The sequence below is a fragment of the Hypanus sabinus genome, chromosome 20, assembly GCF_030144855.1.
Source record: "Hypanus sabinus isolate sHypSab1 chromosome 20, sHypSab1.hap1, whole genome shotgun sequence".
NCBI lineage: Eukaryota > Metazoa > Chordata > Chondrichthyes > Myliobatiformes > Dasyatidae > Hypanus > Hypanus sabinus.
Genome location: NC_082725.1, coordinates 49,419,535 through 49,444,824, shown reverse-complemented (window position 1 = coordinate 49,444,824; position 25,290 = coordinate 49,419,535). Strand labels below are relative to the sequence as shown.

Here is a 25,290-nt window from a genome sequence, read left to right as displayed (position 1 = left end):
CACTGCTCCACCTTCTTCAACCTGCCCTATCACATCCCTCAAAGAATTGAATCAAGCTTGTGAGGTGTGACCTCTCTCTCGCAAAGCCAAGGCTGATTATCCCTAATCAAACTACGCTTCTCCAAATGCTCATGCATCCTGTCTCTAAGAGTCTTCTCCAATATTTTGCCCATCACTGAACTAATTCTCATTGGTCTATGATTCCTTGGCTAACCCATAATCCCTTCCTTGAACAAAGCAACACTTGCCAGTCCCCAAATATCTGAAACTACTCCTGTGACCATTGCCAACAGTAGAGCAATCTCTTCCCTCACTCCTGAAGTTACCTGAGGTATATCTCAACTGGCCCACCTCCACCCCCCCCCCCCGGGGCTTATCCATTCTAATGTTTTACAAACTAAATTTCCAGCACATCCTCTTGTTAACTCAACATGTTTTATGTATCCTCACAAAACCCCCTCTCAAGGTTCCTCGCACTGGTCAATACTTAAGCAAAGTATTCATTAAGGACCTCTCCAACATATTCCAATTCCAGGCACGCTTTCTCTTCTATTCTTGATTGGTCCTATCCTCACTCCAGTCATCCTCCTGCTCTTCACATATGTGTAGAGTGCCTTGGGGTTTTCCTTAATCCTACTCACCAACACCTTCTCATGCCCCCTTCTAGCTCTCCCAAGGTCTTCCCTGGCTACCATGTATCGCTCTAGAACCCATCTGACCCTTGATTCCTAAACCTTATAACCTTCTCCCTTCCTTTTGACTAGATCAGGGGTCAGCAACCTTTACCACTGAAAGAGCCACTTGGACCCGTTTCCCACAGAAAAGAAAACACTGGGAGCCGCAAAACCCGTTTGACATTTAAAATGAAATAACACTGCATACAACGTTTTGTTTTGCCTTTATGCTATGTATAAATAAACTATAATGTGTTGCATTTATGAAATTGATGAACTCCTGCAGAGAAAACGAAATTACATTTCTGCATGCAACAAAAACATTTTGAACTCCGAAAAAAAGACGTTGGGTTGAAGGTTACTTTTAAGTAAAATACTCAACGTCTATTTGAGTCCTTCTTGTATTTATGAAAAACGCCAAACTTAAATTTGCCGCCAGCAGCAAACCAAAAATAACGTCAGCCAGCTGTCAACCTGAAAAATAAAAGGACTATTTCACTGAACAATGAAAACATATGAATATACGTAAAATAATACGCAATTAAAATATTTATCATACTTCTTCAGGTTGACTCACACCTGACAATGCAGTCGTATTCAGTAGGGATGGATCGATGCTTAGGGGAGTGACCGGGAAGGATAATGTGTTTTTTTCCTCTCTGAACTCACAGAAGCGTTTCCCAAACGATGTTTGCATTGCGATGATTGCAGAATGTAAATACTCTGAATTTATCATGTCGTGACATTGTTTGAACTCTCTCAAATTGGGGAAGTGAGACAATGTGCCTTTCTGTAAATCTCTGGCAAGCAACGTCAACTTGCGCTCGAATGCAAAACATCCTCCAACATGTGCAGGGCTGTACGTCCTTACCCCGTTGAAGAGCTGTGTTCAGCGTGTTCAGGTGCGCTGTCATGTCTACCATGAAGTGTAGCTTTTCCAGCCACTCTGGCTGTTCCAGCTCAGGAAAGTTGAGCCCTTTGCTGCCCAGGAAAGTTTTCACTTCTTCCAGACGCGTGACAAAGCGTTTCAGCACCTCCCCTCTGGACAGCCAGCGATAAAAACACGTTGTAGCGGTTGCTACACGCAGTCAGTAAACTGCAGTCAAAGATAGCTTTATTCGAACTAAACAGCCTTGCTTTTAAGCCTCCCTCAACCCGCCCCCCCATGGGCGCGGATGCTGCAAAAGACACGTACTCACAAACCCCCGTAGGCTATCTCCCTTAGCCTGAACGCTGGCTAATTGTGAGCCGGTTCGGATGTGTCAGGAAATGGGTCGCCACAACGTCTTATTTAGATTGTACAAGATCACCATAATCTTCAAATTTAGATTTACATTTCAAAAACTAACAAACTAACATAAAATACATATTAATTAAATACTGACCATGTAGCGGTGTGCTACACGCAGCGCTAAAATTACGACACGGAGTCGGTAACTGCAGTCGAAGGAAAAAAACTTTATTCGAAATCTTCAGCCTCACTTTTAAGCCTCCCTCAACCTGCCCCCCCCCCCCCATGGCGCAGAGGCTCCAAAGCTCTGTGCTCGCAAACCCCCGTAGGCTATCTTATTGTGAGTCGGTTCGGATGTGCCAGGAAAAGGGTCGCCACAACCAATTATTTCCCAAAGCAACAGGGAGCCGCAGCACAGACGTAAAAGAGCCACATGTGGCTCTGGAGCCGCGGGTTGCCGACCCCCGGACTAGATGTTCCACATCTCTTGTCGATCATCGTTCCTTCACCCTACTAGTCTTACCCTGTCTCAATGGAACAAATTGATACAGAACCCCATGCAAGTCTTCCCTAAACAAATTTCACATTTCCATTGTGCATTTCCCTGAATACCTCCATTCCCAGATTTTGCTTTCTAGTTCCTGCCTGATAGCATCAAAATTCCCTCTTCTACAATTAAATACTTCCCCATTTTCTCTGCTCCCATCTCTTTTCAAGGCTATGATAAAGGTCAGAGAGTTATGGACAGTCTCTCTGAAATGCTAACCCACTGAGAGATCTGACACCTGACCTGGTTCATTGCCCAGTACCAGATCTACTATGGCCTCTCCTCAAGTTGGCATGTGTGTCAGGAATACAATTTTTTGTACTAAGGATAATCAATATCAGAGAAGTTGAAATCACCCATGACAACAATACTGTTATTTTTGCCCCTTTCCAAAATCTGCCTCCCGACCTGCTATTGGGGCATCTAAAAAACTCTCAATAGAGTGATTTCTCCCTTCCTATTTCTGAATTCCATCCACACTGACTCAAAAACATCCCTTCCATAATTTCCTCCCTTTTTGAAGCGGCGATACTATTCCTGATTAACAGTGCTATGCCCCCACCTCTTCATCCCCCTGCCAAGCCAGCTGAAACCTCCCCATCAGCTCTAGCAAATCAATCCGCAGGGATATTGGTCCCCCTCAAGTTCAGCCATAACTTGTCCTCTTTCCCCAGAAGAGATCCCAATGATCTGAAACCTTGCCCTCTGAACCATTTCTTCAACCACACATTAAGCTGCCAAAGCATCCTATTCTTAGCCTCACTGCTGTGTGACACAGGCTGAAATCCAGAGATGACTACCTTTGAGGTCCTGCTTTTCAGCTTCTTACCTAGATCCCAATATCCTCTCTTCAGTTACTCATCCTTTTTCCTACCTTTGTCATTGTTATCAAAGTGTACCACAGCTTCTGGTTGCTCACCCAACCTTTTAGAAAGCTGTGGACCTGATCTGAGAAATCCCTAACCCTGGCAGCTGGGAGGCAACACACCATGCGGGAGTCTCTTTCATGTCCACAGAATCTCCTGTCTGCTCCCCTGACTATTGAATCCTCTGACACCATTGCTCTCCTCTTCTTCCCCCTCCCCTTCTGAGCCACAGAGCTATGCTCTAGTCGCTGTGGCTATCCCCTTTAGGTCATCCAACCCCCCCCCCCCCCCCCAACAGTATCCAAAGCAGTATATCTGTTATTGAGGGGAAAAGCCCCAGGTCTTCTCTGCATTTTCCCTGCCCTGACAGTCATTCAGCCAGCTGCCCTCAGTAACTACTTACCTCCCCGTAGTTCCTATCTATTACCTCCTCATTGTCCTGTAGGAGCTCGAGTTCACTAATACGGCTTGTGAGGAGCTGCACCTGGATGCACTTCATGTAGATGTGGTGCCCAGGATTGAAGGTTTCCCAGCTCACCCACGTCTGACATGATTAACATAACACTGACTCTGGATCCATTCTTATTACTCTAGCTAGGCAATAAAAGACAAAGAAAGAAAGAAACCTACCAGAAGCTTACCTTAGCCCCTGCCTCTTCTTGCTGAAGGTTCTTGAGACAAAGTTACAAGCTATCCACTCTAACGCTAGCCCACTCCAACAAAGACCACTCCACCTAAAGCTCACTCAATGCTATGGGTCTTGCCATGACTAATAAAACACAGTATCTTGAGCCCACCAAAAAGTCCCACAAGACTCTGCTCACTTTTTCAATGTCGCCCTCTAATTTTGCCCTTTTTTCTCCAAAAGAGGCAGATTAAAAGCCAGAACGCTGATGAGTTTAGTATCATATGAAGCAATGAATCATGTTAATAACATACTGAAGTTAAATGGTAAATTTGAAAAAAAATAGAAGGTATCTACTTCAAGATTCAAGATTGTTTATTGTCATTCTTCAGTATACCAAGTGTAAAGGAGAACAAAGTGATTGTTACTCTGGGTCTGATACAGCATAAAAAACACAGCCAGCATAAAGAATACAATAAAAACACAATAAATATACCTAGTAAATACATAAGATTTGCTTATGTACATAGACTGAATATATGTAGATAAAGTAGTACTGTGTAAGGAGTATTGTACATAAGGTGACAGGAAATGGCAAAGGACTTGTGGCTGGGGATGGAGGTATGGTGAGTGGATTAATGGGGGGAATCATTGACCAGCCTGATGGTTTTGGGGAAGTTCAAACAACACACACAAAATGCTGGTGGAACACAGCAGGCTAGCAGCATCTATATAGATGCTGCCTGGCCTGCTGTGTTCCACCAGCATTTTGTGTGTGTTGTTTGAATTTCCAGCATCTGCAGATTTCCTCGTGTTTTGGGGAAGTAACTGGTTTTGAGTCTGGTTGGCTTGGCAATGTTGCTGTATAGCCTCGTCCCTGATAGGAGTGGGACAAACAGTCCATGAGCCGGGTGGGTGGGATCCTTCATATTGCTGGCCTCCTTCTAGCACCTTTTTATATCAATGTCCTTGATAACAAGTAGGTTGTGCCAGTGATGTTCTACATTTATCAACATTTGTACTTAAAATACCACCTATGCACTGCACCCCAGAAAAATGTATTGAGTCTTCCGTGGTGTATTCCTGTACTTACAAAACAGTAGGGTATTATTTAGTATACGAAATGTAACAAAAGACTTTCAACAACATTATCGTAAAATACAAAGTGTACAGTACCAAGAAATTCCTCTTAGTCACACTTCTTCAACAGGCTTCAATGTCAAGATTTATGTTTGTTAAACAGAAACATTGGAAAAAAAAGCCTCTTTAGCCTACTAAAGAGGATTCAAACGAATATCAAAAGTACCTAGTCTCTTAATTCACTCTTCTTTCAGTCACCCTCCATTTATTTCTCAATGGATGACATTGTTACATTTATAAAAACACACACCAATATTTCAGCAGAATTAGAAATATTGCATAGAAATTGAAACAAGATTGTTCTTTTGGCAGGCATTTTAAAAACTTACAAATTATATTCCAGGGGGATATTTGTCAGTCCTTACTGAGTTGGATGATTAGTTGGGTATCACTGCTGGCCCACTGTGCTATGCATTTCAAAATTCCTTCTATATTGACTTGAGAGTAAGGTCCAGTGCTAACTGGAGAGGATCTGAATGGTTGCATGGCTTAGAACAAATCAATTCGCCTATCACCTGCTACCTTATACTCCTTCCTCCTTTTCCTTCACCTTACTCTGACTTCTCCCCTTCCTTTCCAGACCTACAGAATTGTTTCCATAGATGCTGCCTGACCTGCTAAGTTCCTCCAGCATTTTGTGTGTGTTGCTTCAAATTAACTCAGGCCTCTCAAACATTAACGCCCGGAGATCTCACATCCCTAGCCTTGCTGAAGAGTAAGACTATTAAAGCTTTCAATGGCATTGAATGCTTTTGAAAGACAGAAACAGTAAAAAGTCATTAAAAACAGTGAAGTATTTATTAGGAGCAACACACAAAATGGTGGAAGAGCTAAGCAGATCAGGCAGCATTCATGGAGGGGAATGGACAGTTGACGTTTGTGTTGAGACTCTTCATCAGGAATGGAAAGATGAAGAGTTCCAGTCCTAATCTTCCTAGTCCTGACGAAGAGACTTGACACCAGATAGTAACAGCATCTGCAGTCTTTGTTGTGTCTCTATGTAAATATTTGTTACACTTTGAAGTGTTTGAAAAATATAAATTAAAAACACGTGGGTAAACTGCCCTTCTTGGGTCTGAACACCTCTCTCTAGCTGGATCCTGGACCTTCACAGACAGGCCACACTCAGTCTGGGTTGGTGGAAGCATCGCTAGTTCCATCACTGGTGCTCCCCAGGGTTGAGTGCTCAGCCCACTGCCGTTCATGCTGCATTGCTAGAACCAGTTCAAACCAAATCATCATTTTTGCTGATATACTACAGTGGTTGGCCTCATCAATACCAAGGACAAGACGGCATACAGAGAGGGGGTGGAGAGGTTAGTAAAATGGCGTGAACACAACAACTTGAGTCTCAATGTGGAAAAGAGATGTCTGTGGATTTTAGAAGGTCCAGGCTGACCACTCCTCACTGCACATACACAGTTCCTCTGTGGAGAGAGTTAGGAGCACCAAGCACCACGGACCATCTCTTTGGTCAAGAAAGCACAGCAGTGTCTCCAGTTTCTGAGGAGATTGAGGCCAGTGAAGCTCCCCGCCTCCCCGATTGTAACTGATTTTTACAGGAGCACCATCAAGAGTATCCTGACCAGTTGCATTGCCATCTGGTGCAGGAACTGCAATGCATCTGACCGCAAGTCCCTAGAAAAGATTGCGAAGCCTGCTGAGAGGGTCATCGGGGTCTCTCTTCCGCCCATTACAGATATTCATCAAAGCACTGCATACGCTGATCCCTTAGCATTGTCAGTGAATCCTCCCATCTGTCCAACAACCTCTTTGACGCTCTGCCATCAGGTGGGAGGTACCATAGCATTAAGACAAGAAACTTTTAGGATAGAAAGATCTTTGTCACCCAGGCTGTAATACTGAACTCCCAATCCTTCCCAGGAAGTTTTCCAATCAATTATTTCAATGCAATAAATTAGTAAAGTTTTTATAAAGCAGAATATTTCTGAGCTTATCATAACTTGAAGCATAGAGGAATTACACACGTGTATTTAGATACAGATTTAGTAAAATCAGTGATTCTCAATTTCAAAGTCTCTGCCGACAATAAACAATAGAAGCTCCATATGAAGTTGTCACACTGCAATTACACCCTCCTGTCAATGGTGGCACTGTGGCTAATCTCCTGGCCACACAGAGCCATTATAACATTCCAAGATTACTCAGGCAGATTTCATCACAAATTTAGTTAAAAGACTTTATAATGAAAGTGTCGACGCGCAGTATATATTGATCTATGGTGCTGCAAGTGTAGACTAACTGTACTGAAGAGAGGTTAAAAAGTAAGGAATAAACACAAGAGATTTTGTAGATGCTGGAATTCCAGAGTAACACACGCAAAATGCTGGAGGAACTCAGTAGGTCAGGCAGCATCTGTGGAGGAAAATAAACTGTCAATGTTTCAGGCTGAGATCCTTCATCAGGACTGGAAAGGAAAAGGCAAGATGCCAGAATAAGAAAGTGGGGGGGGGGGGGGGGAGGGAAAGGAGAACAAGCTAGAGGATGTTAGGTGAAGGGGAATTTGTGCCGAAATTTGTGCAAGTAGCTCAATGCATAAAAAACATTGTCAAGAGATTCAGTTGCTGTTCAGAGCAAACATGAGAATAGGGAAGAAATGTGATCTAAGTGACTTTGACTGTTTGTGCAAGAAGGAGTGGTTTGAGTATCTCAGAAACTACTGATCTCCTGAGATTTTCATGCACAACAGTCTCTAGAGTCTACATAAAATGGTGCAAAGAACAAGAAGACATTCAGTGAGCGGCAGTTCTGCGGGTGCAAATGTCTTGTTAGTGAGTGCGACCGGAGGAGAATGGCCAGACCGGTTCAAGTTGACGGGAAGGTGACAGTAACTAAAATAACCCTGCGTTCTAACAGTAGCGTGCAGAACAGTAGCTCTGAACACACAATGCATCGAAACCTTAAGTGGATGGACTACAGCAGCAGAGAATCATGAACATACACTCATTGACCGCTCTATAATAAAGTGACCACTGAATGTACTTCTGGAATGTACCAGTTGGCATTTTACACCAAGTTAACTATCTCTCAGCATCATTTAATGTTAGTCTTGTTATGCGTCCCTGGGAACAACAGTTCTTTTACTCAGCTGCTCTGGTGACAAGGGCCATTGTATCCTATTCTAGACCTTTTTTAGCAAGTGTACAGTCCAGGAGGCATCATTCGAAACAGAACCATCTAAAGAGCAGTTTGAGGCAGAAATGGGATTCCGGTTGTGCCTGCAAGATCTAACTCAAAGTTCCTCCACCCCCACTCTGTCAGGTGAGGTCCTTGCTGCTTTGTTCGTGCTTTCTAGCAATGACAGTCTTCCTGGAGAACCATTCCACAAGACCCACTATGTCCTTTCCCTGCAGGGGCTCCAACATATTCTGTGCTGACACTGGCTGGCGGACTTGTGACCGTAGATGTGAACATGGATTGAATTATTTATTAGTTGATTTCTCAGGGAAAATGTGTTGTTCATAGACTTACGAATCAGATACACATCGACTGCAGTCAAGTACCTTTAAAAGAACATCTATCTTTACATAATGTCTTTTACCATCTCAGGATAGCTCTAAAAGCTTTACAGTTGACGAGGAGCTTTTCAAAAGTAATTGCTGTGGTAATGTAGAAAAGTACACCCGTGGACTAAAGCTGACTAATATGTTTGCATAATGCTGCAGAGAAAATTCTTAAGTGAATTTTTGAAATTCCCTGCCAAAGTGGGCTGTGGAGTCTCAATTGCTGAATATACTCAAGGCACAGACTGATATATTTTTAGATATTAAGGAATCAAGGGATGTGTGGTTAGTGCAGGATTGTGGTGTTAAAGTTAAAAGATCCACATAAAAAGGAGGAGGAGTCGGGCAAATAGCTCTTCAGCCTTGCTCTTCTGTTTTATAAAATTATGGTTGATCTTCTACATGTTAGATATGTACTAACCCCACTTCTGATTCCCCTAAATATATATAAAAGCAGATTTACTCCCTTGACCGGGAATTGAACCTGCACACAGCAGGGAAAACACCAAATCCTAACCACTAGACCACCGTGGAATATAATGAAACAGATCTATGGGGGAGTATAATTTGACTCCTCCACGGTAAATTATGACTTAGATACAGGAGAGATCATGTAGGAACAAAGTGATAGAACAGCCTCCTTGGGGTTTGTTAAAAAGCGGTCTTGATTGTGGGCCTTGACTTCACTGAGTGACAGACAGGCAAGGAAGCCAAGTGAAAGAAGAAAGCTTAGATAACAGAAATCCATGGTCAAAGCATTTAACCAGTTTATGTCACAGAAGCAGTCACAGGCAGGTGCCACCAATTATTATGTGTACACACACATCAGTCGCGCAATTGTTAAAAGGTACTATGTTTGTGTAGTGCTTTACCAGGTGTGTGCAGATGTAACTTAATGTCTGTTAATTACTCACAGTGAGGAGTTCACTGTGTAGTTGGTTAAACAAAGCCTTGCACAGCACCTGAGTAAAGCTTCCAAATAATCTCCTCCTGTATTTTAAAGCCTTCTCAGGGACAGAATTTGATTTTAATAAAGAGATTTTTTCAGGGCACTTACGTGAAATGCAGAGCCAACTGCTAACACCCTGTAAGATCTCGGATACAATCTCAGTATGTGGTGAATTATCTAATGCTAGGCTGCAATGATTCACTTTGCATGCAGACATGTAATGTCACTTGGCCTCAGTACCATGGTTATGAAGCAGACAAGGCTTCTGGCTTTGCAGTGACCTCTGCTGGAAGTTGTGGTTACGAGGCCAATCAACGTGAGCAGGATGAAGTCTGCCCTGATACCCCTCTTAGGAAAACAGCCTGTTGTATTTCTCTTTTATGCCCTAATATTATGCTGTTTGACAGGGGCAGCATGGTAGCATAGCGGTTAAGTGACCCTATTACTGCTCGAGGTGTCATGAGATCAGAGGTCAATCCCAGCATCCTTTGTAAGGAGACTCTGTTTCTCCTTGTAAAAGCATGGGTTATCTCTGTGTACTCTGGCTTCCTTCTGTGGTCCCAAAGACATAATGGGCTAGTTAATTGGTCATTGTAAACTGTCTTGTGATTAGGTTAGGGATAAATCAGGGTCGGCAGGGGTTGCTGGGCACCACTGCTCGGAGGGCCAGAAGGTCCTATTCTGTACTGTATCTCTAAATAAATAATTTCCTTTTGTCTGAAAATTTTTCTTTAAAACATTTGGGATACTTTCTTCCAGAGGTAGGAGAGGAAAGAGCATTTAATATAAAGCCCCTGGATGACTAAATACAACAGAAACTTGTATTTATATGTGACCTTTAACACAAACAAATGCCCCTCAATTCTTCTCAGGACTGGTTTTGAACTAGGTCTGATAACAAACTTTGTGTCAAGGATGAGCTTGGAAACAGGTTTTAATGAAAATAAGGGAGGGAATTTCAGTGCTTGGGACTTGACAGCTGGAGGAAGAGCACCCAATGGTGGAGTGTTTAATTTTGGAATTGAAGAGGCACAGATATCTCGAGGATTATAATGTTGGACGAAATTTCAGGGGTTGAACGGGTGAATCCATGAAGGGATTTAAAAATAATAACGAGAATGTACAATTAACTCACTGCTCAACCAGACATTAATACAGGACAGCAAACACCGAGCAGCAAATCACAAACAAAAGAGATCCTGCAGATTCTAGAGATCCAGAGTAGCACACATGAAATGCTGTTGGAACTCAGCAGGTCAGGCAGTATTATTGAAGAAGAATAAACAGTCAACATTTTGGTCCGAGACACTTCATCATGAGTCCTGATTAGTCTTGGCCTGAAATGTCAACTGTTTAGTCCTCTCTGTAGATGCTGCCTGACCTGCTGAGTGTCTCCAGCAATTTTTGTGCATGTTAAACATGGAGCTGATGAGTAAAAGGATTTGATGCAAGTCAGAAGTCAGGACAGGACAGTTTCGGATGATTTCAAGCTCATGGAGCTCAGCAAAAGAGGAACTGCTAAGGATTATTTTTGAGTATTGTTCAAATTTGAAAACAAAGCCATGAATGAGTATTCTAGCAGTGGAAAAATGCAGATTTACCATATTAAAGCCTCTAAAATAATTACAAATAATTTCACAATTGCCTTATGCAATTATTACAGTAGAATAAGGCCATTGTGAAATAGCCTTATACTAGTTGTCATTTCCCAGCTATGGGTAAATAGCCTTGTGGGCAGCCTTGGGAGAGACGAAGGCTACGAGAGTAAACCCAGGTAGAAGACCTGGAGTGGAGCCCCTAAGGTAGCTGGACATCACTGAACATCCTTCCGGCAGCTCCTGCAGCCAAGCTGAGGCCAAATATATAGCTTCGCTTTCCTTTGGACTACACCAGTGAGGCTGATGGTGGTTGGGGGGGGGGGAGGGGGGAGGATCTCAGGGTCTCTGTACTTTCCACCCAAGCTTGTGCCCATCCCAGTGCCACTATCCATTGACCTTCCAGACAGAAGGATGCCATCGCCACCACCATCACTTTGAAGTTGAGAAGACACCTTTAAAAAAAGCAAGAAAGTAAATACATTTTTCCAATGTTTGAACTGAATACAGTTCAATTTTGTCCCTTCTTCACTGAAGATTTGTTAATACCCTTACTTTTCCAAAGTCATTGAGGCAATATTCTGATTAGATAATACATGGTATATGAAAGCACTGATTATTTTACTGGTTACATAAACCAAAAAATTTGAATTATAATTCCAGAACTACAGCTGTGAAATTTATATTGGGTTAATTAAATAAAATCTTATTATCAACAATTCTGACCATAAAATTATCAGATTCCCCTTCAAAACCAATGTGATTCATTAATTTTCCACTGTCATTGAAAAAGATGACTAAAACTTCCAATATGAAGTCTGCTTAAATCAGTCAGTAATAGAAATGAGACAGTTTCAAGAAAAAAATCAGAGAGTGAGGACATGAAATGGGTGACACTTCAAAATGCTGGACTTGCAGTTCATATATTCTTCCACCACTCTTAACATGTTCATGCATTTGAATCAATCACTGGTCTTTTACATGAATGCACATCAGCGACCACATAAGATGCCAATGTCCACCTCCCATTTTGTTCCTGGTTTGTAAAAAGAATAATTTCAAAAATAATAATAGGATATATTTGTGCATATCAAATTACCCAATGTAGACGAGCAGAAGAAAATAAGTTCATAAAAATGCTTAAAAATATTATTTAAATTATTTGATTAGAGCTGTAAATATACTTTTCTTGATTTATTTTCTAGTTCAGAAAATCTGCAAGGTTTCTTTGGGGATATAATCTTTATTTTCCTTCACTAAATTAATGAATGAGCCAGCCAACTAACTATACATGGAACCCAGAGTAAAAAAAAATTTAATTCAAGCAGAATTGTACTAGGAAATGGGTGATACAATTGGAACGCATTCAGAAAAATTGCACATTGAAGGCCAATTGAAATTTGAACCTCAGCTTCACTTACGTGGGTGTCAATGATGCCCTACCATTTATAGGCAGTTCTGCAACAGGGCAAGCTGCTCCAAAGTAGTACTTAAGATGAAGTTACTGGACAAAAATGCTGATTGTTTTCTGAGCAATCCTCTTAAGGTTGCTGTTTACCAGGAAAACAGGGCAGAAGATACACATGACTCAAGCGTTGTCCAATTTGCAGACCTATATTGCTTGCGGTCCTATAATCAAAATCATAATCAAGTTTATTATGTCATATGATGTGAAATTCATTGTTCTGTGAGAACAGTACAGTGAAAATGCATAATTACTTCATAAATGAACAGTACAAATAAAAAGGGCTAATCTGGAGTGTTGATCTATGGCTTCCTCTTGTGCCAAGATGAGTTCATGAGGAGCAATTCCGAGTATTCTGTCTGAGTTTCCTCAAATCTGATGATGTGATTATCAATTTCTCCTTCTGGAGAACAAATTTCCCTCTCCCCCCTCTATTCCCCATTCTGACCTTTTACTTCTTCTCCCTGCCTATGACTTCTCCCGAGGTCCCCACCTCCTTCCTTTTCTGCTATTGTCCACTCTCCTTTCCTATCAGATTCTTTCTTCTCCAGCCCTTGACCTTTCCCATCCACCTGGTTTCACCTATCACCTTCCAACCAGCCTCTTTCCCCTTCCCTGACCTTTTCATTCAGGCATCTTCCCCCTTCCTTTCCAGTCCTGAAGAAGGGTCTCAGCCCCAAATGTTGACTCTACTCTTTTCCATAGATGCTGCCTGATCTGCTGAGTTCCTCCAGCATTTTATGTGTGTTAATCTTTAGTGTTCATGGGTTCATTGTTTAGAAATCTGATGGTAGGGGAAGAAGCTGTTTCTGAATCATTGAGTGTAGGTCTTCAGACTCCTGTGCCTCCTCACTCATATAGCATTGGAAACAGGCTGACTGGTCCATTCAATCTGTCTCACCGTTCGGATATGGCCCAAATGTGGAGAGCGAGACACACTGCAGTGGCTCGATTTTTCACAGACTTTAATGCAAACAAGATTTTAAGGGAAAAGAAAACAACAAATGCTAGGCCAAACAGGGCCATTAATTAAAACTCTCAAATGGAAAACTAGATGCCAACACCTTGGCTGAAAGGAATATCTAAATATAAAACAAATACCGCTAGTCTCCAGCATCAGTTGACTTGACAGTCCACTTTCTCAAGCAAGGTCGAATGCAAGCAGGCAGTGTAACATTGCTGTGCTTTGCTCGTCTCGATAAGAGCTACAATGAAAAGAAAGGAGCTAAATATCACCATAACGAAACAGTAATTAGCTGACACATGCATATTCACGAGCGCAATTGCCTGTGGGGACATGTTGTCCTCTAGCAGAGTTCGTGGTTGTGACACAGTCTTCACCAACTAGGCACCCATTAACATGAATCCTCCACTATTCCCATTTAATCATCTGACATTCCATCAACTGCCTTCAGATTCTGCACGGTGGCCAATTGCCCAACCACTTAGAAGAAAACAGAATCATCCAAAGGAAACCCACAAGGTCAGAGGAGGAATGTGATAGTTTCGAGGTCCGGATTGAACCCAGGTTATAAGAGCAGGCAACAACAACCCTACCAGCTGCATTGCGGTCTCACCCATTGTATCCTGTACAGCCTGCGCACTGGTCTTCCTGTGTACATCAAGAGAAAGAAGTTGTAGTCTCGAACTGGTTTCTTCATCCTTCAATTAATGCCCACCCCAAATCACCAAATTTCTTTCTGAAAAGGTTGCAATGGAAACTGAACTAAAGGAATTGAATGCTGAACTAAAACTGGCTAATTACAGTAGTGTGTTATGCTGAAAAATCTCCATACAACTGATTAATCAACAAATTGACTAACTTCCTCTTAACTTTTTCTCCTGATGAATCAGCTACCAAGAAAATCGGACAGCAATACTTGCCAGCGGTCAATCTGAGCATATAGGGTATTGTTTTTCTGTGGACAAACACTCCACAATATTGGATTGGCTGGTGGGTGTCCAAGTTTTCCTTTCATGGACATCAACTAAATGTTTAACTCAAATGGGACATACAATAGCTGTTAATTTGATATTCCCAGAACACTACATTCCTGTGCAAGTTAAAATGACATCCATTATATCAGAAGAACAGAAGCTGGAATTACAAATCAAACACTTTTAAGGGAAAACTAATTCAGTCATCTGTTATGGAAACAGCGATGAAGAATCATTCTACATCTGCATGCGATGGCATTCCTGAGTCTCCATCTGGGGCTTGCATGACTGACAGTAAAACCAGAGGAAGCCACTGATATGCTGACGGATACTGTGAACGCCGCCAGAGATGAAGAACTTACATTGCTGCCGTAAACACCAGCCATGTAACGGGCAAAAGAAGAATTCAGATATCACCAGCATCAAAATTTTGCTTCTTACCTAACAAACATTAAGATTTTACAGTACACGTTTCTGGCATCTGTGTACTGTATAAGCATCATACCAGCTTCTAGATGGGGGTCTGACAATTTCACGATCATTTCTTCAATTCTGAGTTTCAATCATCTTGAGAAGTGCTAACATTCCATTAGTTGTTCGATTGCCTTGTGCAGCTGCACAAACTTGTATTACATTCATTCATTTGGATACATAAATCTCTTTGCTACCCTAAAATCATTAAAAATTTAAAGTAAATTTATTACTGAAGTATATATATATATATATATATATATATATATATATATATATGTTACCCTGAAATTCATTTTCCTGTGGGTCTTCACAGTAAATCCAAGAAACACAAAAGAATCAACAAAAGTCTGTGCCAAGCAGGACGGCCACACAACCTATGGGCAAAAGACAACAATCTGTGCAAATATGCTCAAAAAGAAATAATAATAATAATAATAATAATAAATAAGCAATAAGTATCAAGAACCTAACATGAAGAGTCCTTCAAAGTGAGTCCATAGGTTGTGGGAATAGTTTGTTGATGGGGTGAGTGAAGTTGCGTGAAGTTATCTCCGATGGCTCAAGAACCTGATGGATGAGGGATTTAATAACTGCTCTTGATCATGCTGGCATGAGTCCTGAAGCTCCTGTACCTTCTTCCCGATGGCAGCATTAAGAAGAGAGCCTGAATGTTTGGGGGCTTTGATGATGGATGCTGCTTCCCTATGACAGTGTTATTCTCAATGGTGGGGAGGGCTTTACCCATGATGTACTGGGCTGTATCCACTACTTTTTGTAGACTTCAAGGCATTGATGTTTCCATACCAGGCTGTGATGCCAACAGTCAGAATACTCTCCACAACAAATTCGTCAAATTCTGAGACGACGTGCTGGATCTTCGTAAACTTCTAAGAAAGTAGAGGTGCTGTCATGCTTTCTTCTTATTTTTATTTATTTATTGGGATTCAGTGCGGAATAGGCCTTTTCAGCCACGCCACCCAACAATCCCCGATTTAATCTGAGCCTAATCACTGGATAATTTACAATGATCAATTAACCTAGCAACCAGTATGGCTTTGGACTATGGGAGGAAACTGGTGCGTCCGGAGGAAACTTACATGGTCACAGGGAGAACATACAAACTCCTTACAGGCAGCAGCGGGAACCTGTATTGTAAAGCATTGTGCTACTGGGTTGCCCTGTAATGGCACTTACATGCCTCTGAAGTTATAACACCAAAGGATTTAAATTTGCTGACCCTCTCCACCTCTGATTCCCAGATGAGGACTGGCTCATGAACCTAAGGTTTCCCCCTCCTGCAGTCAATAATCTGCTCCCTGGTCTTGCTGACATTGAGTGAGAGGTTGTTGTTGTGGCACCTCTCAGCTAGATTTTCAGTCTCACTTCTATGTGCTGATTCATCACCACCTTTGATTCAGCTAACGGCAGTGATGTTGTCAGAAAACTTAAATATGGCATTGGAGCTGTGCTTAGCCTCACAGGCATAAATATAAAGCCAGTACAGCAGGGAGCTAAGCACACAGCCTTGATCTGACAGGGATCTGCAAGTGAGGAAATCGAGGATCCAATTGCACAAGGAGGTTTTGAGGCTTATTGATTAGTTTTGAGGGGATGATAGTATTGAATGCCGAGCTGTGGTCAACGGAGAGCATCCTCGTGTATGGATCTTTGCTGTCCGGATATTCCAGGGCTGAGTGAAGAGCAAATGAAATGGCATCTGCTGTGGACCTGTTGTGACAGTAGGGAAATTGGAGCAGGTCCAAGTCATTTCTCAGGCAGGAGTTGATATGTTTCATCACCAGCCTCTCAAAGGACTTCATCACAGTGGATGTACTGTAAGTGTCACTGGACAATAGTCATTGAGACAGATTATCACATTCTTCTTAGGCACCAGTTGAAGCCTGCTTGAAGCAGGTACCCACTTCACACCACTGAAACAAGAGGTTAAAGATATTGGTGAATACTCCAGCTACTTGATCAGCACCAGTCTGAAAGAAAATATTCCAATAAAAAGAAAATACTTAAATCTTCATTTTGCACATCCTAAGCGAATGATCTCATGCTTCATATTATTTACATTTTAAAAAGATCACGTCCCTTTTTATCAAAATAAATCCAAATAGTTTTGAAACTAATTTGTAATGATAGCTTTAAGGCTGAAATAAAGTTACCATGTACTTTGGGATTTGGGTGTGGATAACAGGTTACAAGATATGGGTGTGAGGCATACACACAGATCCCAAAAAGGTGTACAGTCAAATCTTAATCAATCTCTTCTCATTAAGGTGACCTATTAGGTTAGGTAAGGGAGAAATACAAAGAGATCTCGGAGTCCTTGTTCATCAGCCACTGAAGGTGAAGAAGGCAGTGAAGAAGGCTAATGGAATGTTGGCCTTTATTACTAAGGGAATTGAGTACAAGAGCAAGGAAATCCTCTTGCATTTGTACAGGGCCCTGGTGAGACCACACCTGGAGTATTGTGTACAGTTTTGGTCTCCAGGGTTAAGGAAGGACATCCTGGCTGTAGAGGAAGTGCAGCGTAGATTCACAAGGTTAATTCCTGGGATGTTAGGACTGTCTTATGCAGAGAAGTTAGAGAGACTGGGCTTGTACACGCTGGAATTAAGGAGATTGAGAGGGGATCTGATTGCAACATATAAGATTATTAAGGGATTGGACAAGATAGAGGCAGGAAATATGTTCCAGATGCTGGGAGAGTCCAGTACCAGAGGGCATGGTTTGAGAATAAGGGGTAGGTCATTTAGGACAGAGTTAAGGAAAAACGTCTTCTCCCAGAGAGTTGTGGGGGTCTGGAATGCACTGCCTCGGAAGGCAGTGGAGGCCAATTCTCTGGATGCTTTTAAGAAGGAGCTAGATAGGTATCTTATGGATAGGGGAATCAAGGGATATGGGGACAAAGCAGGAAATGGGTATTGATAGTAGATGATCAGCCATGGATCTCAAAATGGCGGTGCAGGCTCAAAGGGCCGAATGGTCTACTTCTGCACCTATTGTCTATTCATCACAAGAATCAAATCTAAGTTCAAAGCTTTGTTTGTCCAGGAGTCAATGTAGGATAGCAAGAACATTCATTTCAAGGGCTGACTGGAATTTGGACATGGACAGCAAAACTTTAGATAGATTCAAGGACAGAACAAGGGGCACCAGTAGATATATATGAAAACATTAAGTCTGGGTGTAAGAGTAACATAATTGAGTACTTTACCTGTAAGTGAGCTGAGCCAGGACTAGAATCAGCAATTTTATGTAGATGTAAGAAAATACATTCTTACCAATAAGTATGGGTGTGTTGTCAAACCTATCCTGGGGTCAAATATCATAGTACATTTATGAATAGATTGGTTCAGTTTCTGAGAAATGCCAGCAAAGTGGATGGAGTTAGTAGCTACATAATGCTGTTTGTGATGGAAACCAAAGACAATGGATTCAGTCTAAGTGGTATTTTGATAGTTTCTTTACATCCATATCATTTCAGTCAAACAGATAACCAAATAAAAGCTTGCATAATTCATGTTACAGATTTCAATGGCACAATTAAAAGGTGGCTCAAAAATAGTCCACAAGAATTTTTAATAACTCTTATTTTTCTTTTAAAAACTATTTAATGCAAATCTCCTGCTGACTGATTTTGTTTTTGTAGAGATTTACAACTTAAAATGTGTACGTTCTGTTTAATGGTTTACAGCTGAGCTTGATGTATTCCCAGTTATAACAATGAGGATTATACAGCGGAAAACCTGCACTATTTTTGATATAGCACAGTAGCAGAGGGTAGGTTATTTGCTCTGAGGGCATTCTACATCTCATTTACTATTCTCATTAAGATGCAGTTAATAGGCAGCACAGAACTGCACAATAAGCTGTCTTTTGCAGCAAGAAAAAGTGTTAGAAAAGGGATCCAATTCAGGTGACCAATTAATCCCAAAGAATCCACACTGATGGTATTAATAAAACATGAATTGTTCATTTAAGCATATGATGTAGCAGTATAAAGCTAATGGCTAAGGTCGGTACAAGGACTTTGTTAAGATTACATGGTAGCTGAGAGACAGAATTGTGCCAATTTCTTAAATTTAGATCAGAATTGGTAAGAGGAGTTATTTATAGACCACTAATGAAATAATTCTAAGAAATATTGACTGTAGGATATTTCAGTAAAATGAAGGTAATTACTTACAATTGAATTTATAATGTAAATAGAATAATTGTTAGTATTCAGACTACCTATCCTTCACTATTTCTACTTATTTATTGTGGATGAAAGTTATGGGATGCAGAGTTGTGGAGAGAGAAGCAGAATTAAAGTTCTAGCTTGATAATATTTTGTTTGAACTGGAAGTCTCTCTCCTTCTCTCTCTCTCCCCCCCCCCCTCTCTCTCTCCCCCCCAATTTGTCTTTTTTCTGTCTTTAGTTTTGACCAGCTGACATCTTGAGTGATTCCATTTTTTTAGATTGTGAGGATACTCAGTCCTCGCTTATTGTCATTTAGTAATGCATGCATTAGGAAATGATACAATGTTCCTCCACTATGATATCACAGAAACACAAGACAGAACAAGACTAACTTACAAAAACCACATAATTATAACATATAGTTACAACAGTGCAAAGCAATGCTGTAATTTGATAAGGGCAGACCACGGACACTGTAAAAGGAAGTCTCAAAGTCCGCGTTAACCCATCATCTCACATAGATGGTAGAAGGAAGAAAAACTCTTCCTGCCATTAACCTCCAGCGCCGCAAAGCTTCCTGATGCAGCCTTTGGGAGCATCCGACCACAGCCAACTCTGAGTCCGTCCAAAAAACTTCGAGCCTCCGACCAGCCCTCCAACACCGAGCACCATCTCTGCCAAGCGCTTCGACCTCGGCCCCGGCCCCCAAGCAACAGGCAAAGCCAAGGATTCGGGGCCTTCCTCTCTGGAGATTTCTCGATCGCACAGCAGCAGTGGCAGCGAAACTGGCATGTCAGAAGTTTCACCAGATGTTCCTCCGTGCTTCTCAAGTCCGTCCCCATCAAATCAGGATTGTGCACGGCCCCTACTTACAGATAACAGATATTAATTCCTGGAGCTGCCGTCGCACCGCCATTTTCTAATTTTATTGAGATACAGCGCGGAGAAGGCCTTTCTGGCCCTTTGAGCCTCACTGCCCAACAATCCCCCAATTTAATCCATACCTAATCATGGGACACTTTACAATGACCAATTAACCTACCAACCAGTACAGCTTTGGACTGTGGGAGGAAACCGGAGCACCCAGAGGAAATCCATGTGGTCACGGAGAGAACATACAAACTCCTTACAGACAGCGGCGGGAATAGAACTTGGGTCGCTGGTACCATAAAGCACTGTGCTAACCACTGCACTATCACGCCTAAATTAATCTAAACAACTGCTCCAGTTTTGTTTCTGTGATTTACTGTTTAAACTAAAACTGAAATCAGATTGTATTGTTCATTATTCTAAAGTCTCACTGCTGCCTAGATTATGACCATTTTGTGCCAGTTAACTATGGTTAACTATGGTTTCCACATCCATCACATGGAAACCAACATACATACTGCAGCAACATGTTAATATATACCCAAGCCTGAGGAGAAATAAAATAAACTCTCAGTCATTCTCATTCACAGGACAAATGCAAGACCATGTTTTAACCCATTTGAGTTGAAATATACTCTCCAGATGACAGAAACAATCAATTTGCACGGCAGAGTCATTGTTATTCAAATAAGGGAAAATCAAGAGGCTATAGATGATGGAATCTAGGGCAACTAACAATTTGCCAGAGGAACTCAGTAGGTTGAGCAGCATATGTGGGAGGAAAGGAAATGTTGATGTTTCAGGTTGAAACGCTGCATGTTGCATGACCCACTGACTTCCTCCATCAGATTATTTGTTACTCAAATGGGGCTGGTTCAATTGTTCGTTATTCAAATGACAATGGGGGTGCTGTAAATGGAGTCCACAGGGTGGGTAATTGAAGGGAAGGATGCTGAGAAGGAGGGGTGAGTGATGGGGAGAGTGTTGAGGGAGTGAAGGAAATGAAAAAGGCAGTGGAGAGGTGACTCTGAAGGAAGGAGGGGGTTAAAAGGAAAGCAAGGGGAGGGGTGTCTTAAGAAGAGGATATGGAAAGAGAATTTGGGATTGTGTGAGAGAGACATATATTCTAGGTTTCTGTATGATCTATGTCTCCAATCATCTCAGAATTCCTTTCCTTTCAACCCAAGACGGCAGTTTGTGATGACTGGTGTGAAATAGCCATCCCACATCACACAAAAAAATTACGTGCATGCATCTTCCACTTCACAGAGCCGGAGTACTCAGAAGGCATCCTCAGTTTTGAGGGATTGCCTGTGAACGAGAAAAGTTCTCCAAGTGGATAGCCTGCACCATAATCATAATAAATAATGCATAGATTTGATTAAAATTGGTCGTTTCCAGATTAGTGTTTTCAACATCTTAGCACAGCATTCACTCTGAAAATATGTTTAAGTAACGCTGCAATGAGAGGTTTGTGAGTTATTTATAATGAGCACAGGTTAAATGCAATTAGTTTAATTAACACGTGAGCAGGAAAAATCGCTACCTCCCGTTTAAATGTCTGTCCGGTGTAAGGAACACGAGAGAAAAATATTTACAGCCACAATATCACAGCAAATGTGAAGCAACTTTGTGTAATCCATGTGTACAGTGTCTGCAGTAATACAATAATGATGAAGTTAATCTAAAACTCCAAATGAATACCTGTTGTTTTGCACAGAAGAAATAGTGGGGCACAAATACAAAATAGAAGCCCTTGACTTTCGATCTGAGAACGTCTTCCGAAGCGATGCTTGGAAATATGCATTAGATGAGAGGAAATTAATCAAACATAAATGGAAAGAAATCCTTATGACTAATCGTAAAATGCATATTCTACACCCACATATTTTTGAGAAATGCATCAAACAATAGAATTTCGTTTCTGGATGGAATCTTTTATTAATTTAATTTTATTAATTTAGTTTTAGATTTACTGGTCGTGGAGTGTGGACTCGAGGCAGTGTTCCGATGGAGGTGTGGAGCTGTCAACGCCCCTCAGGTACAGAAAGTACAATCGCTTTGGCTTTCAGTACAATATGTCCTTGTGACACCGCGCAGTGAACGCTATACAAAAGACTGCCGTTATCTGAAATGCAATGCGATCAATTAGCAGACCTTGTAAAGAATTCCTACGCTCTCTCCCGCACTCGCACCACCTCTGCAGCTTCAATTCCCACATCCTCGCTGCCACTTGCACTTCCCAGCCCCGCCCACTTGGACCAACCGCAGGCATTGGGAGCTGGCTTGCGAAGCTGAATTTCCATTGGCTCATTGTGCTTGGTTGGCTACCATCGCCGAACGCTTATTGGCTGAAAATCTTGCCAATCATCTTTGGTCGGGCCCCTGCTTTTGCTGTTATAAATCGTGGCGATCCGCACAGTTCGGGCTATTTTGCACTGCTAGAGACAAGTGGTGGAATCTTGAAGATATATATTATCCAAAAAAATAGAGCTTTATATTCCTGACTCTTCGAGGCATTAATCAATTTTAATTATTGCAGTCATAAGCAACATACTTGCAGAATTGTCTGCATTTTTTATTTGCAGTAAAATAGGGAATATCATTTAGAGGTGCAATGAAAGCAGTGAGTGATGTTCCTTCCCTGAAGAAGGCAGGCTGCGGTGAGATGGCATTACATTGCTTGTCAGAGCACAGTCTCAGTATCGCCCGCTGCAAAATGGAAGAGGAATCCCTGGACCTGCAGTACGACATGAAGGATTGCTACTCCAAGCTCAAGCAGTTGGTCCCCACCATCCCTCCAAACAAGAAGGTGAGCAAAGTGGAAATCCTGCAGCATGTAATCGATTACATCCTGGACCTGCAGCTGGCTCTGGAGACGCACCCGGCTCTGGTGAGAACGCAGCCGGCGGCGAGCTGCCCCTCGGCGCCCAGGACTCCTCTGACAGCCCTCAACACCGAGCAGGTAAAATGAAAGGGAAGCCGGCGCTGTCACTAAACTTCGCCCGTGCACTGCATTCCTTCAAAAGAAACCTCTACCCCTATAGCTCGCAACATCACCACACTTGCATTTTTAGACAGTTTTAAAGCAGTTCTATTAAGTGCATTAATAAGATTTTTTTCTAATATGTCAAGGACCGTTGGTGTTAATATTTCCCTCCGTATTTTGTTTTATCCTCATTGTATAGGAGAGGAATTTACGCTTATGGTGTCCCATTGTCTATTCTCTACATCACCACTGGCAACTCATGCAGGGTTATACACATGTGACACCATATATATTGATGGCATATTCCTGGTGAAACGGTAATTGCGGTGATTGTTGGATGAATTCTGTACATTCAATATAATTGTCACTCCCGCACAGAACCCTACAGAATATGAAATCGGGATTTAAACAGCGTAGTTTCATTCTGAACATTTGTAGAAGTGAACACTTTGAGCTCATTGTACATTGGAACACATTTCCGTTTATTGTGGGGATGTCCAAGACAGTTTCCTTTTTCTCCCTGTGCTAAATGTAATTTCGATCAATGCGGTAAGAACGACAACCGATGCGTTTTGTTCTTTGTCAAAAGTATGGCGAGGGAGGATGAAAACATCCCGCTTGCGTGGGGGTGATACCTTTTATTTTCGGGTGATTTTAAATCCCACCTCTGGTTTCATTCCCCCGCACCGTGCAGATAAAGCGGCAGTGATCCCGAGGTGACGGTGCACGGTGGGTGTAAATGTCACAAAATAACATCTGATGAGAACAAAACGGTAAACGTAGCTTTATTTTAACCAACACCGAAGTGTTGTTCAAACCTCGTCTTCTTGTTAGTGCGAGGTTTACCCAAGTCCTTTCTCTCCCCCCCCCCCCTTTGTGTGTTACAGAGTGGGTCTAAAGTCAGGAGACAAGACGACAGTATTTTGTGCCGCTGATGGGATGCTGTGTGAGGTGAGCTTTTCTGCAGCTCTTCGTTTAACATTCACTTTTAGTTTAAACGCGGGGGTGAATGTCCAGTGTTAAAAGTAAACTTTACCGCGGTGTAATTTTTCAACCAGAAACTGAGCGAGTAGTGTGCAGCTGCCCGTGTTTGAAGTTAGTGTTGGTGGAGTTGGACCCTGGCTTGTTTTGGGCTACTGATCATGCATTCCGTGTGTTGCGTTGATGGCGCCAGCCAGTCTGAGCTGTGTTTCACACATCCCCCCCAATTCATTTTCTTTTACAGGTGTGCCCGACGAATCACTCACACACATACATACACAACCGGAGAGGAGGAGGAGAGGGAGAGAGAGAGAGAGAGAGAGAGGGAGAAAAGAAGACAAACTAATCCCAGCGTTCAACGCCAGAAACCTGTCCAACGGATTTCATTCTGAGAAGGGGTTTTTTTGCCAAATCACGTCTCATCTCTATGCTGCTCATAGCGTTTTAACCACTGACTTTAAAAAAATAAATTCAGAACTATGATCTTTGAAAGCCTGTGGGGAGGGCGGGAGGGAGGGGAGAAGTTGAGGGTGGGCTGTAAACGGAGTGACTTCCCAGGCTGGTCGACGCCTCATCGTGAGCATTAAGAGGTCCCTGAAATCCCTTTAGGAGAGTAGAAATTTTCACCGACTAAAAAGAACTGATTCCCGACGCTCTGGCAGACTCTTCCAGATGTTCTGTCATCTGTTTCAAATAGACGACTGGCTCGGGCCAGGGGGAGTGTCGATTCCCTGTTTAAAATAAAACCTAAAAACTATGTATAGAAGTACAAAGTGGGGTTGTGGCAAATCTTACCTGCTGTACATAGACAAGATGTTCTTTATTCAGTGTACGTGGAAATGTATATCCTTTAATAGATAACTGTAATTATAAAATATTTTTTATTAAAAAAAGAATTTTTGTACAGTTTTACAGAGTTTCCTTCGTTCCTCTTCCCCGCCTCCTTCATTACATCTGATGCACGAACGAGAATTTTGTCCAGAATAGAATACAGCCAGCCTGCAAGTTATTTGTTGAAAAAGGACTCAGAAATTTAAAAAGACGAGGAGAAGTAGGCAAAAATTAGGTGTCTGATAATAATTGGTAACCGTTGAAATGCAATTGCTGTTTTTAACTTACAACTAAAATGGTTTTACTTATTTCAACCCTACTTTGTAGGCAAACTTACAGATTACTTTGAGTCTGGTGGACTGAATAAGGGTATTTAAAAAAATAATTACTATTTTTC

General features: G+C 41.9%; 1 protein-coding gene across 1 annotated transcript; it reads left to right on the top strand.

The window, feature by feature from the left end:
* The first annotated feature begins 22,518 nt into the window (after positions 1-22,518).
* Positions 22,519-24,971, top strand: id4 (inhibitor of DNA binding 4). Its single transcript, XM_059945469.1, has 3 exons — positions 22,519-23,057; positions 23,969-24,032; positions 24,307-24,971. The coding sequence occupies exons 1-2, from the start codon at positions 22,710-22,712 to the stop codon at positions 24,014-24,016; spliced, it is 396 nt and encodes a 131-aa protein (XP_059801452.1). The 5' UTR covers positions 22,519-22,709; the 3' UTR covers positions 24,017-24,032; positions 24,307-24,971.
* Positions 24,972-25,290: the final 319 nt, after the last annotated feature.